We start from the raw sequence: 16072 nt of genomic DNA, 5'->3' as shown, positions 1-16072 counted from the left end.
ACACTGGAACTTAATTAAAGTTGAGTGAACAGCCTCAGTTCTCTCACTTCCTAATTTCTGACGCCTGAGAGCTCTTCCTGCAGCAACACAATTAATTCATCGTCACTGTGTGAATGATTTTGTTTTCAAAGGGGAGGTTAGGGAAGAGGAAGAAATAAGAGCACCTAGGCTTCAGGAGCATCATGCAGTGGAAAAGTGAGGGAACTCACAGAAATTACAGTTCTGCAAAGAAAAAAGACCCTGTCCAGGTCTCTCTGAATGGCAGCACAGCCTTCAGGTGTGTCAGCCACACCTCCCAGTTTAGTGTCATCAGCAAACTTGCTGATCGTGCACTCTATTCCCTCATCCAAGTCACTGATGAATATGTTCAACAATACTGGTCCCAGTACTGACCCTTGAGGGACTCCACTGGATGCAGGCCTCCAACTGGACTCTGTCCCATTGACCACTACTCTCTGGCTTCTATCCTTCAGCCAGTTCACAATCCACCTCATTACCCGATCATCCAGACCACACTTCTTCAGTTTAGCTGTGAGGATGCCGTGGGACTGAAGTCAAGATAGACCACATCCACTGCTCTACCATCATCCACCCACTGGGTGATGTCCTCATAAAAGGCTAGCAGGTTTGTCAAGCACGACTTCCCCTTAGTGAAGCCATGTTGACTGCCCCTAATGACCCTCTTATCCTTGATATGCCTAGAGACAGCACCAAGGATAAGTTGTTCCATTATCTTTCCAGGGATGGAGGTGAGGCTGACTGGTCTATAGTTACCTGGGTCTTCCTTCTTGCCCTTTTTGAAGACCGGAGTGACATTTGCTTTCCTCCAGTCCTCAGGCACCTCTCCCGTTCCCCATGATTTAGCAAAGATGATGGCGAGTGGCCTGGCAATGACATCCGCCAGCTCCCTCAGCACCCGTGGGTGCATCCCATCAGGACCCATGGATTTATGGATGGCCAAGTTGCTTAACTGGTCCCTAACCAAGTCCTCATCAACCAGGGTAGACTCCTTCTCTATCCTGACTTCCTCAGGATCCTCAGGGTTCCGGGGCTCATCAGGATAGCCTCCAGCAGTATAGACTGGGGCAAAGAAGGCATTCAGTAACTCTGCCTTCTTCTTATCCTCTGTCACCAGGGCACCCTCCTCATTCACCAGTGGGCCTGCATTGCCTCTAGTGTTAGTTTTATCTGCAGTGTATTTGAAGAAGCCCTTTCTGTTGTCTTTGACCTTTCTTGCAAGATTTAACGCCGAGGAGGTCTTAGCTTTCCTAGCTGCCTCCCTACATTCTCTGACAGCAGACCTATATTCCTCCCAAGTGGCCTGCCCCTTCTTCCATGATCTGTACACTCTCTTTTTCCACTTGAGTTTGCCCAACAGTTCCTCGTTTAACCATGAAGGTCTCTTGGTGCCCTTTCTTGACTTCCTACCTGTTGGGATGCACTGGTCTTGAGCTCAGAAGAAGAGGTCCTTGAAGGCTAACCAACTATCTTGGGCCCCTTTACCTTCTGGTAATCTATCCCATGGCATTTCTCCTAGCAATTGTTTGAAGAGATCAAAGTGGGCCCTACTGAAGTCCAGGGTTCTAGTTCTGCTAGGTACTCTCTTCCTGCCACATGAGATCCTGAACTCCACCATTTCATGGTCACTACAACCAAGGCTACCCTCGACCTTCAGTGCTTCAACCAGACCCTCCTTATCAGTGAGGATAAGATCCAGAAGCGCTCCTCTTCTAGTAGGCTCATCCACCATTTGCATCAGGAAGTTATCATCAACACACTGAAGGAACCTCCTGGACCGTGGATGGCTGGCTGAGTAGGCCTTCCCACAGATATCAGGATAGTTGAAGTCCTCCATGACAACCAGGGCCTGCATTTGCGAGACCACTGTCAGCTGCCTGTAGAAGGCCTCATCGACCTCCTCATCCTGATCCGGTGGTCTGTAATAGACACCAATAACAGTATCACACATGCCAGATTGTCCTTTAATTTGCACCCACAAGCTCTCAACTTGCTCCTGATCCGCCCCTGGACAGAACTCAATGCACCCTGGTTGCTCCCTCACGTAAAGAGCAACTCCACCACCTCGCCTTGCTGTCCTGTCTTTCCTGAAGAGGACATAGCCATCCATGACCACATGCCAGTCGTGCGAGCCATCCCACCAAGTCTCAGTAATTGCTACAAGATCATAACCCCCTGATGGAACACAGATTTCTAACTCCTCCTGTTTGTTCCCCATGCTGCGTGCATCAGTGTACAGGCATTTCAGAGAGCCAGCTGAGCGTGTCGATTCCACCCTGGGGGGGTGGGAGGCCTTATTCCCTGAGCCTAGTTATATCCCCCTCCCCCTCCAAACCTAGTTTAAAGCCCTCTCGATGAGCCCCGCCAGCTCATGAGCAAGAATCCTTGCTCCAAGAATCCAAATTCTGTTGTGTGTAATTACTTAGCATGGAAACGGATGATGGGACTTTCTCATTGGCTTTCCAAAAAATCATAGAATCATAGAACCGTTAGGGCTGGAAGGGACCTTCAAAGGTCATCTAGTCCAACCCCCCTGCAAGGAACAGGGATATCTCCAACTAGATCAGGTTGCTCAGGGCCTCATCCAACTGGGCCTTGAACGTCTCCAGGGATGGAGCATCCACCACCTCTCTGGGCAACCTGTTCCAGTGTTCTACAACTCTCATGGTAAAAAATTTTTTCCTAATATCCAACCTGAATCTACCTCCCTCTATTTTAAAACCATTACCCCTTGTCCTATCACAACTGGCCCTCCTGAACAGCCTCTCCCCATCTTTCTTGTAGGCCCCCTTGAGGTACTGGAAGACCGCTATAAGGTCACCCCGGAGCCTCCTCTTCTCCAGGCTGAACAGCCCCAACTCTTTCAGCCTGTCCTCATAGGAAAGGTGCTCCAGCCCTCTTATCATCTTCGTGGCCCTCCTCTGGACCCTCTCCGACTGGTCCATGTCCTTCTTATGTTGGGGACTCCAGAACTGGACGCAATACTCCAAGTGAGGTCTCACGAGGGCAGAGTAGAGGAGGAGAATCACCTCCCTCGACCTGCTGGCCACGCTCCTCTTGATGCAGCCCAGGACGCGGTTGGCCTTCTGGGCCGCAAGAGCACATTGCTGGCTCATATTGAGCTTCTCGTCCACCATTACTCCCAAGTCCTTCTCCTCAGGGCTGCTCTCGATCCACTCACCACCCAGTCTGTAATTGTGCCTGGAAAAAATGTCACCGTCTGAGGTGAAGCATGAAAAATTTCAGCTTCAGAGTTGCAAGCACATGAAAATAGAGAACGATAATGAAATTGTGATGCAACTTAACTGCAGTGAGCTTTTTTTCAGTTTTTCTGAACTTTTACTGTTTTGTAATGATAATTTGAGGGTTCTATCTGTTTGCTGGGAAATAGCAGCATAAACCAAGAGGCTGAAGTCACTGGAGTTATTTTACCTTTACACTGGTGTGACTGAGGCTGGAGTTTGCTGTTTGGTGCTATAATGTTTTTAATGAATGTTTCATTAAGAATTAGACCAAAAATACGTTATTAATAAACAGCATTTAATGTACAACCTAGCTGTTGGGTAAGCAAACAACCAACACACGAGCGTTTCTTTCAAAAACACATTGGTGTCAGCTCTCCTTGTATGAATCCAAAGCAGCGCTCCAGACTCTAGACAAGATAGTACAGGGCTTCCTGCCAGTGTCACTCTAGGGGTAACAGTTATTTCTGATAAACAGCTGTCCTGGGCCATTTGGTGAAGGTTGAGTCGCAGTCTGAAGAGACAGTGGCAACGAGGCCACACAAATCTCGGTTTCATTACACCTTCCATCTACTAAAGTAAGCACCAAGGAGCTGCTCTTGGAGAAACCAAGCAGCTCAGCAGCCTTATGGGTAGCAAAAGTAGCTCTGCGTGGTGTATCTGAATCACCTTTTCTGATCATTATTGTCCCAAGGAGTCGTTAAGAACTAGTCCTGTGCAGCTTCACACAGCTCTGCAGGATGGGGATTGCGTGTTCTGAGCTGTTTGGCTGCCAGAGGGTGGGAGCATTTCCTTTGCTGTTTCTTGAAGAGGAGAGGAGAGGCTGGTGGGCAAGGAGTTAACAGACCTGCTCACAGGAAGCGTGCTCAGCTCCCTGTGCATCTCTTGGTGGGTTATTGCAATGGAAAAATAAACAACTGGGGAAGTCAGGAATTTCCATAGCGTCCCAGACCAGCACTCCAGTGCATGCGGTATCCTGTCCCCAGCGGAGCCAGATGCTTCAGAGGAGGACACGAGCCTCCCCGCTGTGTACAATTACGGGATATGAAGAAGGATAGCTGAACGGGTAGGGCATGTTTTAAGACCTTGCAATCAATATTCTGTTTTGCCACAGACCTGTCTTGGGCAAATCTCTCTCCTCACCTCCTGGAAGAGCAGCCATCAGTTCAGCATGTCAGCTCGCCAGCCATGTGTTTGGAAACCACCTCTCTGGCTGTGCCTGGGGGCATTGTCATAAATCACATGTGGGGTGGGTGTGTCCTGTCACATCTCCCTTGAGTCTGCCCTGCACGCTTGCATTCTCTGGTGCCCCATATCTCATGGAGGAGAAATAAAATTAAGGTTTCTGGAGACCTCAAAAAACTGCTGCAGGGATAGGCAGATGAGGTCTTTACCTGTTACAAAGCACCTCAGACCAGAATTTTGTGGGCTAAAGTCAGTGCGAATTAGGCAGACAACTAAGTTTTAAAGATAACCCTACTTTGAGCAGAAGGTTCAGTGACCTCCGGAGGTCCCTTCCAAGCTCTTCCTATGAGGCTGGGTGCACTGAAACGTAGAAACCATAATCTTGTATTAGAAATCCGTTCAGGCTTGCATCAGTGACTAGAGCTGGCAAGGTTAGATCCCAAATTAAGCTGGTTAGTAGCTGTTTGTGCAATAAGCCCCGTAGCACCATAGCTGCCAGAAGGGCTGGCCAGGTTCACTCTGTGCGATGACGAGGGTTATGTGCGGACATAAGGAGCAGCTCTTCCTAGAGCCCAGCACTCAAGGTTGCATCCTGAGGACGAAAGGAGTTGTCCTCCCCGGGGCATCAGCAGCAGGGGAAAGGTTTCCAGGCAGAGCCAACATGTAGGTTTATACGCAGGCAGAAGTGCTTTCTAAAAGTGTGTTCCCAGATGGGAGCTGGTGTGTACTGAGTGGTTTTGAAAGTCCAAAACATATTTAAGGGCCTGAGGTAGAAAGAAAAAAGGAACCAAGCTTTTCTTAAAGTCTTATTGAAACAGCTGGCTGTGAGCTGTTGAAAACGTGGAGTCAGGCTGTTTTGAAGACTTGATCCATAATATCATGGATGCATGTAATGTATCTCCACTTAAATGTGCTCCATTTGTCAGTGCTGGGATTTTTTTTTTTTCCCTAAGGTCTGAAAAATCCCTTCATAAAGATCCCTGCAAATTTCTGCACAGAAACGACATTCAGAATCACCACGTTCAAGAATTCAGTTTCTGTTGAGCCGCAGTATAAAATCGTGGAAATCTATCTTGAATGGATAGCATTTGAACGTTGTCCCTACAGCACATACACCATTTATCCCCTCCTTTGTAGCGTTTAGGGCCTGTGGTTTTGGAACCAAGTAACAGGACTCGCTGTATCCTATCCTGCCTTATTTGTTGCAGACTGCATTTTGTATGCAAGGAAACAACAGACAAAATAGCCTCCAAAAGAAAGGAAGAATGAGATAGTTTCCTAAGTTGTCTTTGCCTGAGTTGGCAGCTGCTCCGCTTCATTCAGCTTTTTGTTCCCCAGTGAGTGCTGTGCGTGTGTAGCAACAATGGGGTGATGCAGTTACACCGCGGGCTCATGGTGGAGTTCCGTCAGATCCATTCATAAATACGGCTGAGGCCGGCGCGACGAGGAAGCCAGGCCCCCCGAGGAACCGGCTCCGCAGCCCGAGCATTGCAGCCGGAGGAGCTGACGGGCCGGCGATGGATACTATGGCCAGAGACTTGCCCCCGACCTCCGGTGGGGAATCCTTGCTTGGCTCGTACAACTGTGTATAACGCAGGCGGGTTGTCACAGCTTTTTTAAAATCCCCCTTTTCCGTAAACGCTCGCGGCATTTATTACAGCAGGGTAAATTCGCAGCTTTCCACAGTTGCAAAGTGTACGTGTGAGACAGAGATTATCAGCTTGGAATCCCAAGTCGCATTAAGTAAGGAGCATAATTTCAGGCATGGCACCTGCCCCTGGATCACCCTGCCAGCGTTTCAGCTTTACTCTCACTTTTTCCAGTTCTGAAAACATTGTTCTCTCCTGTTGCTATGAGAAATACCCACACTAGCAACAGGAAACCAACAAACTGACTGTTGAAGCAAACAGTGGAACTGAATCTAAAAAGTACACTGTTGAAAGTGCTGAAAAGACCGAAAAATTAGACAAAAAAAGTCCCATCTTTCAGATGCTTAATGTTAGTCATCTGATATATTGCATTATTACAATGATGAAGCAATCGTAAATGGAGAAATTCTGGCATAGATGAGATTTTTTTTTTTTAAATGAGACGTCCTTATTAGTCTGCATGAAATGCCCTTTGGAACAGCAGATAACTATTTTTCCAACTTGCAGATGGAAAAACAGAGACATAGACACTTACCTGTAGTTGATGCTACTACTGGAAGTGTTCAAGGCCAGGTTGGGTGAGGCTTTGAGCAACCTGGTGTAGCGGAGGGTGTCCCTGCCCATGGCAGGGGGGTTGGAACTAGGTGATCTTTGAGGTCCCTTCCAACCCCAACCATTCTATGATTCTATGAAGCTCTTTGTTAACAGTAGCAAAAATAGACACATTTAGGAGGGAAAATATTTCTCTTTTTAAACTGTGTCCCTTAGATGTGAGATCACTGAGATGTAATAAATGTAGTAAATGGGCATGATATTCCCACAGCAGCTTTTCAGGCTCTTGTTTTGGAGAACGTCAGCGAGCTAAAGGCCAGCGCTCGGCACACGAAGGCCCTGCTTTGGGAAGGAATCCCTGTTTATGTCAACAATGAAGCATGTGCTTTGGAGAGGTTTGAATTGGGGCTTAAATGTGAACCGGTGGAGGAATCTAGCTGTCTTTTGTATTTGGGAGTATAGATGACACGTTCCACGCTGAAATTTATGTAAATCGCGACTCTTTAATGCATGTCTGATTGCTGCATTCTTAGGTTATCCGAGCAATGCATACATGACCGGTGAACAGTTTTGTTGTTTCACGTATCTCCAGTATCCTTTCCATTTATCATACCAGGTCCCGCACCTAAAAAAAGCCCTTTTCTGGTTTCCCTTTTGCAGTTAGCTTTAAGAAAGAGGAAAAGATCGGGGGCATTAACAGTTATTTGTGAAGTAATTGATGTATATGTGGAAAACTGACCACGCTTTAACACATAAATGCCAGAAGGCTTTTGCAGCTTTGGGACTTTGAACACTCAGCAAAGCGCCCAGGGTTTGGGTCCAGGCTCCTCAATCTGGTCAGGAAATGCAGGAGCGTAAAGAAACATCCAGTAGAGTTATAGCGCAGTATTTTGCATCGTTTGTATACATATGTTATACATAATGACAGCCCTAGTGTTACTGTTCTGCTGCTGGTTGTCAAGGAGAGTAGGATTGTGGTTTGGCTTTTGAAAGCCCTTGAGAAATGACCCACTCAGTCGCTGAGCGGGGTTGTCCTCAGCCTTGGCGTTGCAAAGCATTTGAGAGCTCTGCCTTGCAGTTGGCCAGAGCGACAGGGGCAGCAGTGGCAACGGATCCCTGCTGACTTCCCCAGGGCAGCTGGACGTCTGTATGTCCCAGGTAGGGCTCAGAGATATGGTGTTGCTTCTCTTCTGCCCTTTCTCACTGGTCTGATCAAAGCTGTTTAAATGCCTCAGGCTCTGGCTGGCACTGACCTTGTTTATTCTGTGGTTGCTGATGCACAACACCTCAGCATAAGGCTAAGATCTTGTCAAGGGTTAAGTGCTATTTAAAATTAATAGAATTAAAATGGATCCTTGTTAAACAGTAGTTTTGCAGTCTTTGATTTCTTCCTTAAATGCAGCTATAACACATTTACTCTGGACACTGGTATACCCAAAAGAGTGCCGTCTTCCATGGACAAAGGCTGGGTGGCTGTGAGGTTCAGACCAGTTTCCAGGTACCTAGATGTTTTAGTTTTTGATAAATGAGCAACCATTAGGAGGCTTGATGGGAGAAAGCTTTCATATTTCTTCTCCCAGACAAGCAAGGCCAAAACAGATGCAAAAGGGGCATCTAAAAATCATAATACAAAAAGCACTGTGTCCGGAGGCATTGTGGAGGACACCAGAGGGAAGTTCATCACTTCTACACGGCATGCCTCCCTGCCTGCCGGGGCACTGAGCAGCGAAGCTGTAGTGGTTGCTGGCACCAGAAGTGCACAGTCTGGCAGACCTGGCTGTTACGTGACCAGTGTGGATCCAGGAGTGTGCTGTCGTTCCTGGCTGAGAAAAGAGTGTGGTGGTTTAAATCTGCTTTAGAGTGGTCGTCATCATGAGAGTCGGTGCCATAAATACACAGCTGCGGTCCCCTTACGGTCACAGAAGCTCTGTATTGATTCAAAATGGAGAAAGAGAGAAAAGATGCGTGGTTGTAATAGTTTACCGTCTTGCTATAGCCCTCCACTGCCGGCATTTGAGAGGAGTGGTCTTTCTCTTTGTGGAGAAAGCAGTGTACTGCTACTCGATTGCTGCGGGATCTGATGCAGAGACTTGTCATCCAGAAGGTCCCATCTGTAAGCTTCGGTTCGGATGGGGTGCCAAGGAAGACTTGAAAATGGCTAGATAAAGTGTATGGCAGAGGCCCAAGCCGAGTTACTAAAACAGCTATAAAATGTCTTTTCAATACCCTCTTCTCCCTTTTTATTTCCTTCTCTTTTTTTTCCCGTAATTTATCCGTCCAGTCATGATCTTGCAAGATGGAGAGAATGTCTTGTACCCATTGACCTCAGTAACCTAGGGCGACGGGCTGCGTGGGTCACCATGAGGTAGTCACGGAGCTCAGAGCAATCAAGACTGAAAATCCCAGTAATTACCAGTGCAAAGTGAGAGCCCGTTGGTTGAATTGAGTGGGATGCCTCCTCTAACAGCTTGCCAATACACTATAAACATAAGTTTAAAACTGGAAGCTGGGGGGCAGTATAGGGCATGTATATTACAGAGGTGTTGGAAAGGTCAAGAAAATTAATTACGTCTCATATTCTGCAGGATCTTTCCTAGTACTTGTGCTTTTTTTCAAGATTGTCATGAATGGAAATTGAAATCCTCAATTGTTATTGACTTGAATAAGTAGATCCTGCCATAGTGCCGCTTATTCCTTCTTCCAGTCGTTTCCACTGCCAGCATTTCCATCACAGCCATGAAGGTACCCCTCATCAGACACAGAAAAGCATTTCTTGTCCTTCAAATGCATTTCAAGTGTGCTAGTAGAATCACCCAGGGATGAAAAGCTTCAGGAAAAAAAAAAAAAAGAAACCTCAAAGTTAATTGCCTTTTTAGTTCTGTACATGCTAAAGTAAAAATAAAACTATGGAATGGAAAGTACCTGAACTATTTTAATCATTAAAACTACTAGACCATATAGAAGAATGGGGAAGTTGATCCACGTGACACACACTTAAACAACTTTTTTATAAAAACAAAAAAGGCACAACACTACAATATTCTGATGGAACGGCCCAGTCCTGGTATTGGAAAATCTAGAGTCATTACTGCAGTGCATTATACTGTTCTTTCAAGGAAGATTTGCTGAATGTAGTGCAATTCTTTAATCTGATATGTTTTTTAAAATTTTAATTTTCTCTTGCCAGTGCTATCTAGAGCTTGCAAAATGCAAGTCCGCCAGTAAAATATGTAAGCATGCAGCAAATCCACATGGAACTTGGAGAGGTTGAAAACACTACATCACAGGAAGGCCAAGCTGATTGTCCTGATACCGTTTTTGTGGGCTTTCTGTTGTGTCACTTAACTTTGGATTGACAGAAAGTTCCAGTGAGGCGAACAGAAGTGGTAGCCCCATCTATAAAATAAGCCACTTGCTGTATCACACTGTGACGATTGGGCTGATAAGATACTGATAATAAATTATATTTTTTATTTCACCTGTGAGATAACCATCCAGCTGGCATACTTCGTATGTCTTAAAGGTAGTTGCAGACTGAGACTATGGTTGAAGTGCACAGCAGAGGTAGTTTTATGATTTTTCATGTACGTGTCCAAGTTCTTTGCTTACGTGTTGCGTTGGCCAGGTGTAAACAACTTCTGCCAGTTCCAGTTTATGAAAAAAGCCGTTGATGGGTTTAGTTGGCATCTTGTCTGGCATAAAACACATGACTCAAATCTGTCCATGGCGCTCTGACATTGTGCTGTGCCAGGTGTCGTCTGTTGTCTCGCAGCTACCACGGTGAGTAAAAACCCATCGTGTGACTCGAATACCTTGGCAGAAACTTACGTGTGATGTTCAGCAGACCGGGATGGTTGGCTGATGGGATAGTGCCCTGAGCCAGGATTAACGATTGAACAGCCGTGGCCTCAGGTGGACGAGTTTGTTGTATCTCTGTCATCAGTTCTGGAGAGTTTGGGCTGCATCTGCCTGGTGTGTTCCAGCTCGTTTTGCTGCATGACTGAGGTTCAATCCTGAATCTGGCATTTGAGGTGTTTGTTTGTTGGGTTTTTGTAATAGATTTTGATTGTAGAACTTGACAACCTGCAAAACGAAGGTTTCACCATTTTTGGTTTGTGTTGGCCAGGCAATTTCAGATGCTGGATGAACACTTCATAGAAAAGAGTAATTAACAGAATGTATTACTCAGATTAATAAAAAACAAAGAGGTTTAGTATGCAAATAGCAACACCTTTTTGGGAAGCTATTTCAGGCTGAATGCAACATGCTGATCATTTTACTATAGTTTTCTTTGTTTTAAGGAATTCAGTGGTACGTTATTTTAAGTTCAAACCTTAAGTGTAGACCAGAGCTAATACATGACAGGATAAATGCATCAGTGGCTTGTGGATCCCTGTATGAAATAAAATCCATACAAACAGTGACAATTCCAGTCTGAGCCTCTTTATGGGTTTTATGTACAAAATGAAGATGTCAGAAATGAGACATTTCTGTATAGGAGTACCTAGAGATTTTAGCATCTCCATAAATTAAATGAAACATTATATTGACAATCAGATGTTTTTCTAATAACAGTGTAAATGATCATGTATAAGGGTGTTTAGAAACAGACAAAGCTGGCTCCAAATGTTCAGGCTTTATGTTCTGCATGTCACCACCCTTCCTTCCCCAAGCCTGGCTGCAAGGAAATTGCCTCATTAAGTTCTCCAGTCTGAAGCTGCTTGTAAAAAATCTGGCTTATTTTTAGAAGGACATACAATTTTGAAATTGTGCACCACTGTGCTTTAGAAGAAGTGATTCTTGTGCCAAAAAATAAAAGTGCATTCGAGTGTAGTCTGTTACAGGAGTCTCCAAACTAGTGCCCTTGCTCGCTCTTCCGTTTGAAAATGCCGTGACCCTTGCAGTGACTTGTTGCTGTTGGCCTCTTTAAAACAGGTGAATGCTTACAGTGGACCTAAAACCACCCAAGCTAATAACGGGGGATTTTCTTTATCTGAGTTTCTGATAGCTTCTGACAGCCAGGTACTTTGGAAGAAAGGCTGAGGAATTTGTCCAGCTCCCATTGTTAAACAAGCAATTCCGGTATTAGGAAATCACTGAGCCCCCAGTAATACAAGAGCAAACCCCAGCTATAAAAACGTTTACCTGGTTAAACAAAAGTACATATTCTTACCTTAAAAAAAAGTCAGCTTTGCCAGCAGCAGCAGGAAGGTGGCGACAGACAGAGAAGCCCTTCTCCTCACCTTTTGCTAAAAGGAAAGGAAGAACCTCGTGAGGTGAGGAACGTTAAATTTTGCTTATCTGTCCTGGATTTCATCACCAGAAAATCCACTGTGCTCGCATTTTATTGCATCTTCGAAGGCATTTGCCTCGGTCTTTCTCTTGTGAGGCTTCCTGTTCTGCTCCAAATAAGTTAAACACTAAAGCTTCCCTTCTCTCCAGGAGCAGGAGTCCAGCAGACGGCAGCCCCCAGCCGATGGGAGCATGGGGGGGATGGGCTGCTGCCCGGGGCTCTGCCTCCCAGGCAGCTCTGGGAGGCCTGGTTTTAGGTGTACTCTCCTCCATCGGACTCTGGTTGTAACGAAACCGATGCGTGAATCGTGTTTGGTGTCTGCGCAGCTCTTCGATTCACTTGCTGCCAGCATGGGGTGCTGGGAAAGGCAGTGGCCACTGGTGTGGGGATGGAGACACAGATGCAGCCCAATGTGGGTCTGCCCAGGGCTGCAGCCCACCTGCTGGGACGAGCTGGTGTCCTGTCGCAGGGCAGGAGAAGCAGTGACCAGGCACACCGGGACCAGTGTTTTCCAACACAGCCTTCCTGCCGTTTCTCTTGAGTGGTCATTTCTTTAGTACACCAATAATATCTGCATCCCACTGAGCTGACCTGACGTTTCAGGTGCTCTGTGGTTCTGAGCCCCATTGTTATTCACTGGTTGCAAATGATTGTGATTATGAGCTGGCTGTGGCAATGCAGCGGTGCTGCCCATGAGATACCTCTGATCTTCCAAGAGCGTCATTCTTGCTCACAGAGTGTTGGGATGAATTACAGGAGTGACAGAAATCAGGGCATGCCCTGGAGGCGGCTGTCAAGAGCTTGGTGTGATCTCTGCAATACATCTGATGCAGGAGCCCTTCCAGTGTACAGGCCAGGACTGGTGCAACCAAGAGCAGGAGGTTGCAGCACTCCCTTGCTGTACTGCCAGCCACACTGGTGCCTGCTGGAGCTCAGGAGCGGAGCACTGTGCTCAGTGAGATGAGGAGCCTACAGCCAGTCACTTGAATTCAGTGTTCAGTGCTGCCCAGACCGTCTTAAACAAACCCTCTGTGTCTCAGCTTCCCAGCGTTGGCATCATGCTTCATTTGTATTTGGCTCTGCACCAGTGGTATGGCAAATATGTACCATTTTTCCTACAACCTTGATCATGAGGGCTCCGAATGAAGTTCACCAGACTTACCAACACCTCTGAGCGTTCATAGAGTTTTGCAGCAGTGCTGCGGTTCAGCTTTGGTCTTCTCATGGGCTGAGGAGACAGCAGCTGCCGTAGGTCTGTTGGCGAGGATCTGTCTCGCAGGTCCAGTGCCCTGGGAGCTGAGCACCAAGCCTTCCGTAAGCTTTCCTGAGCATGGGCAGTATGCAGTTTTCCGAGCCATATATCTTGGCTAACCCTGGGCTGCGTTTCTTGAGGATATCAAAAGGTATCTGACACCCCCTGCCTCCGTGTGCTGTGCCTCATCCTAATTATACTTCTCAAAAAAACCCGCAATTGGAAACTTTGGTTAAGAGCTGGCTAATGTTGGTAAGATTACCTGCTTTCCTTTACCCTTTCCTTGGATGCAGCAGCACTTTTTTTTGTTGTGGTTTCTCTCCTTCCATAAAAAAGCCAGCCTGAGGCAGAGGGTGAAGCGTGGGAAAGTTTAGCTCCAGTGACTGGGACTTGGGAAATTTGCCGCGGTGAGAAGCGTGGCTTACAGTGGAGCTTCACTGGGGGAGGTACGGGACAGCTGCAAGCCAGTTAATGTGACCACAGCTCCTTTTTCAGGGGCAGTCCCACAGTCCTCGGCTCTGAGGACAAAAGGCAAACACGGGAAGGCTCGGTCTGCCCACTGCACACACATGGTGTTGCAGCAGAGTTTTTTCATGTCACCGTGCCCCGTATTCTTCACCGTGGCATTAACGCACCATGCTTGAGGAACAAATTTCTGAGTCAGATTGCACACAGGTAGACCAAATACTCAAGAAATTTCAATGATGTCTCTCTCTGGCTTTAGCTGGTGTGATCCACATCACTGTGAATATTTCTGTCTCTAATACAGCCAGCATCTCATCCATCCCCCTTTTCCTGGGTTGGTTTGAGGACCCACCCCTCACAACCTCCCTTCGGCAGATGCACCTTCACAGAAAGGTTGTGATGCTTCACTGCATCAAGCAGGACAGTCTCACAGCAAGGAGAGGACGTGATTTTGCAGCTAGCGGCTGCTGGCTAGTAGCCAAGAAAAAGGTGTTTGTGACCCACCGGAGCTGATTGCGTGCGCCACGGACGTAAATGTCGTCAGCGGAACAGATACTCTGCATTTGACATGTTTTCCCAGTCTGGCCAGTATGACAAATTAAACCTCCATACATGAATATTTCAGACTCTCCTGAATAACCTGGTATTGCATGGAGAAGGTGGGCGTTGTTGGTCAGAGCCCAGCTCCCTAGCGTTGCAGTCGCATCCGTACTCAGTCCCCGGGCTGGCACAAGCGCCCGCGGAAGTTCAGTCCCCAGCTCTCTTCGTCAGCTCCCCTGCCTGGAAGCGGGAATGGTGATACCTGCTCTCACCGCCCCTGCCAGATGCTGTCAGGGCTCTGCTTAAAATACTCAGCTGTAAAACTCCTTGCTACCAAAAACTGCATTTCTCTGCTGCCTGAAGTCTTTGGGAGAGACCCAGCTCTTACAGAGACAGAGGCTTCAGTGAGTTTACAGTATTGGTACCTTTTCCAGTGTTGCAGAAAGACTCCACAGGGCTGCTTTTAGAAAAACACGTTTTATCGTAGCACCAGCTGCCCACCTGCACAGTGTCATATGGATGCTCTCACGGTCCCAGCACGCTGTGTGTAGTTCGCATTGGGTTTATACAGTCGTGGCTTGGGTTTTATTTTTCAGTTTCTGCTATAACCAAGTGTTTGTCAATGTTTTCTCACATCTTTATTTTTAAATAACCATATTATTTGGTCTTTCAGCATATTATCAAGAATGTGGAACATCCTGTAATATTTTAATGGTCTTCTTCATCACTACGTCTGGTTTAAAGTGTGGTGAATCCCTCAGGTTTATTTATACTTCCATGATTGTTGCAGGACTCCTAATGTATTGGGCTCCCAAATTTGTGTTGCTGTACTGTATCCTGCTCTTTCTCCAAGTGTGTAGTGTAATTTGTAATGTAGTGGTCTCTGAGGTTTAGCTGTGTATTTTTGTCTTACATCTTTTTCTAGTAGCTGTCCTTGCTTTAATGTCTTCTGTGAATTATTGCCAGTAACTATTCCCGGGGCTGTTAAAATAGTCCTGCTCTCAGAGAGAAGGTGTGGGAGCGTACCTTACACCTCCTCCTCCTCCTCAGCTGCTGAAATCACTTTTGTTCTCTGGAATGCACTCAGAGAATGATAACATGGCTGTGTGTTTGGGGCCGCATTGTTTGTTCCCGTTGCATAAATTTTCACAGAAAAACACACCGTTCTTTTGCCTTTGCCTTGGGGACCCAAATGCATGGCTGATAAAAACTCAGCAATAGAGCACTGCGCTTTTTCAGGGATCTCAAAACTTCCCCTTCACTTTGATTTACCATCAGTTTGCTTGACGGTAAAACTGGAGTGCCTCTGTGTGACTTTGGTGTAGCACATGTTGGTTGTTTCAGGAGAAAAATGCAGGGGTTTTTGTAGTGAAGACCCATGCAAGTCACTTAACGCTGCATGGGAGAGTGCAAAAATTCATATACCCCCTCCTTTCATTTTTTACAACGCTTTGGGTGCCTACTCAAGAAGACCACACAGATGAGCAAGGACAGGATAAATATTAAGATTTGGAGAGTCTAATGTAAAATATGGCATTAGCATTGTTTAACCTAGAGAGTTTGTACACAGCGATTACCTGTGAGAATTCAAGGTCGTTTTCTGTCACAGCAGACACTCCTTGGGAATACCAGAATGATGCTCTTCCAACTTCTACTAGCTCAGTAAGGAAAAAAACCCTATCATCTCCACTAACAGCTCAACTTGCTTTCTGTCCTCTAGGACTGCCTTAAAGCTTGTCAAGAACAGATCGAAGCGGTGCTAGTAAACAGCCTTAGGCAAGTCCGGCAGCAGCAACAGCAAAGCAATCCTTCTAAGACGGTGGACGAACTGGACCAGGCCAGCACTCCCACAGATGTGAGAGATATCAACCTGTGA

General features: G+C 46.5%; 1 protein-coding gene across 1 annotated transcript in view; it reads left to right on the top strand.

The window, feature by feature from the left end:
• Window positions 1-16072, top strand: part of CCND2 (cyclin D2) — a 36648-nt gene extending 20576 nt beyond the window's left edge. Inside the window, exon 5 of the mRNA XM_086610446.1 lies at window positions 15917-16072. Coding sequence (XP_086466572.1) covers window positions 15917-16072 — 156 coding nt within the window. The remainder of the gene's footprint in view (window positions 1-15916) is intronic.

The sequence above is a fragment of the Tauraco erythrolophus genome, chromosome 4 (assembly GCF_009769465.1).
Source record: "Tauraco erythrolophus isolate bTauEry1 chromosome 4, bTauEry1.pri, whole genome shotgun sequence".
NCBI classification, from domain to species: Eukaryota; Metazoa; Chordata; class Aves; order Musophagiformes; family Musophagidae; genus Tauraco; species Tauraco erythrolophus.
This window is presented reverse-complemented; position numbering and strand designations above follow the sequence as displayed.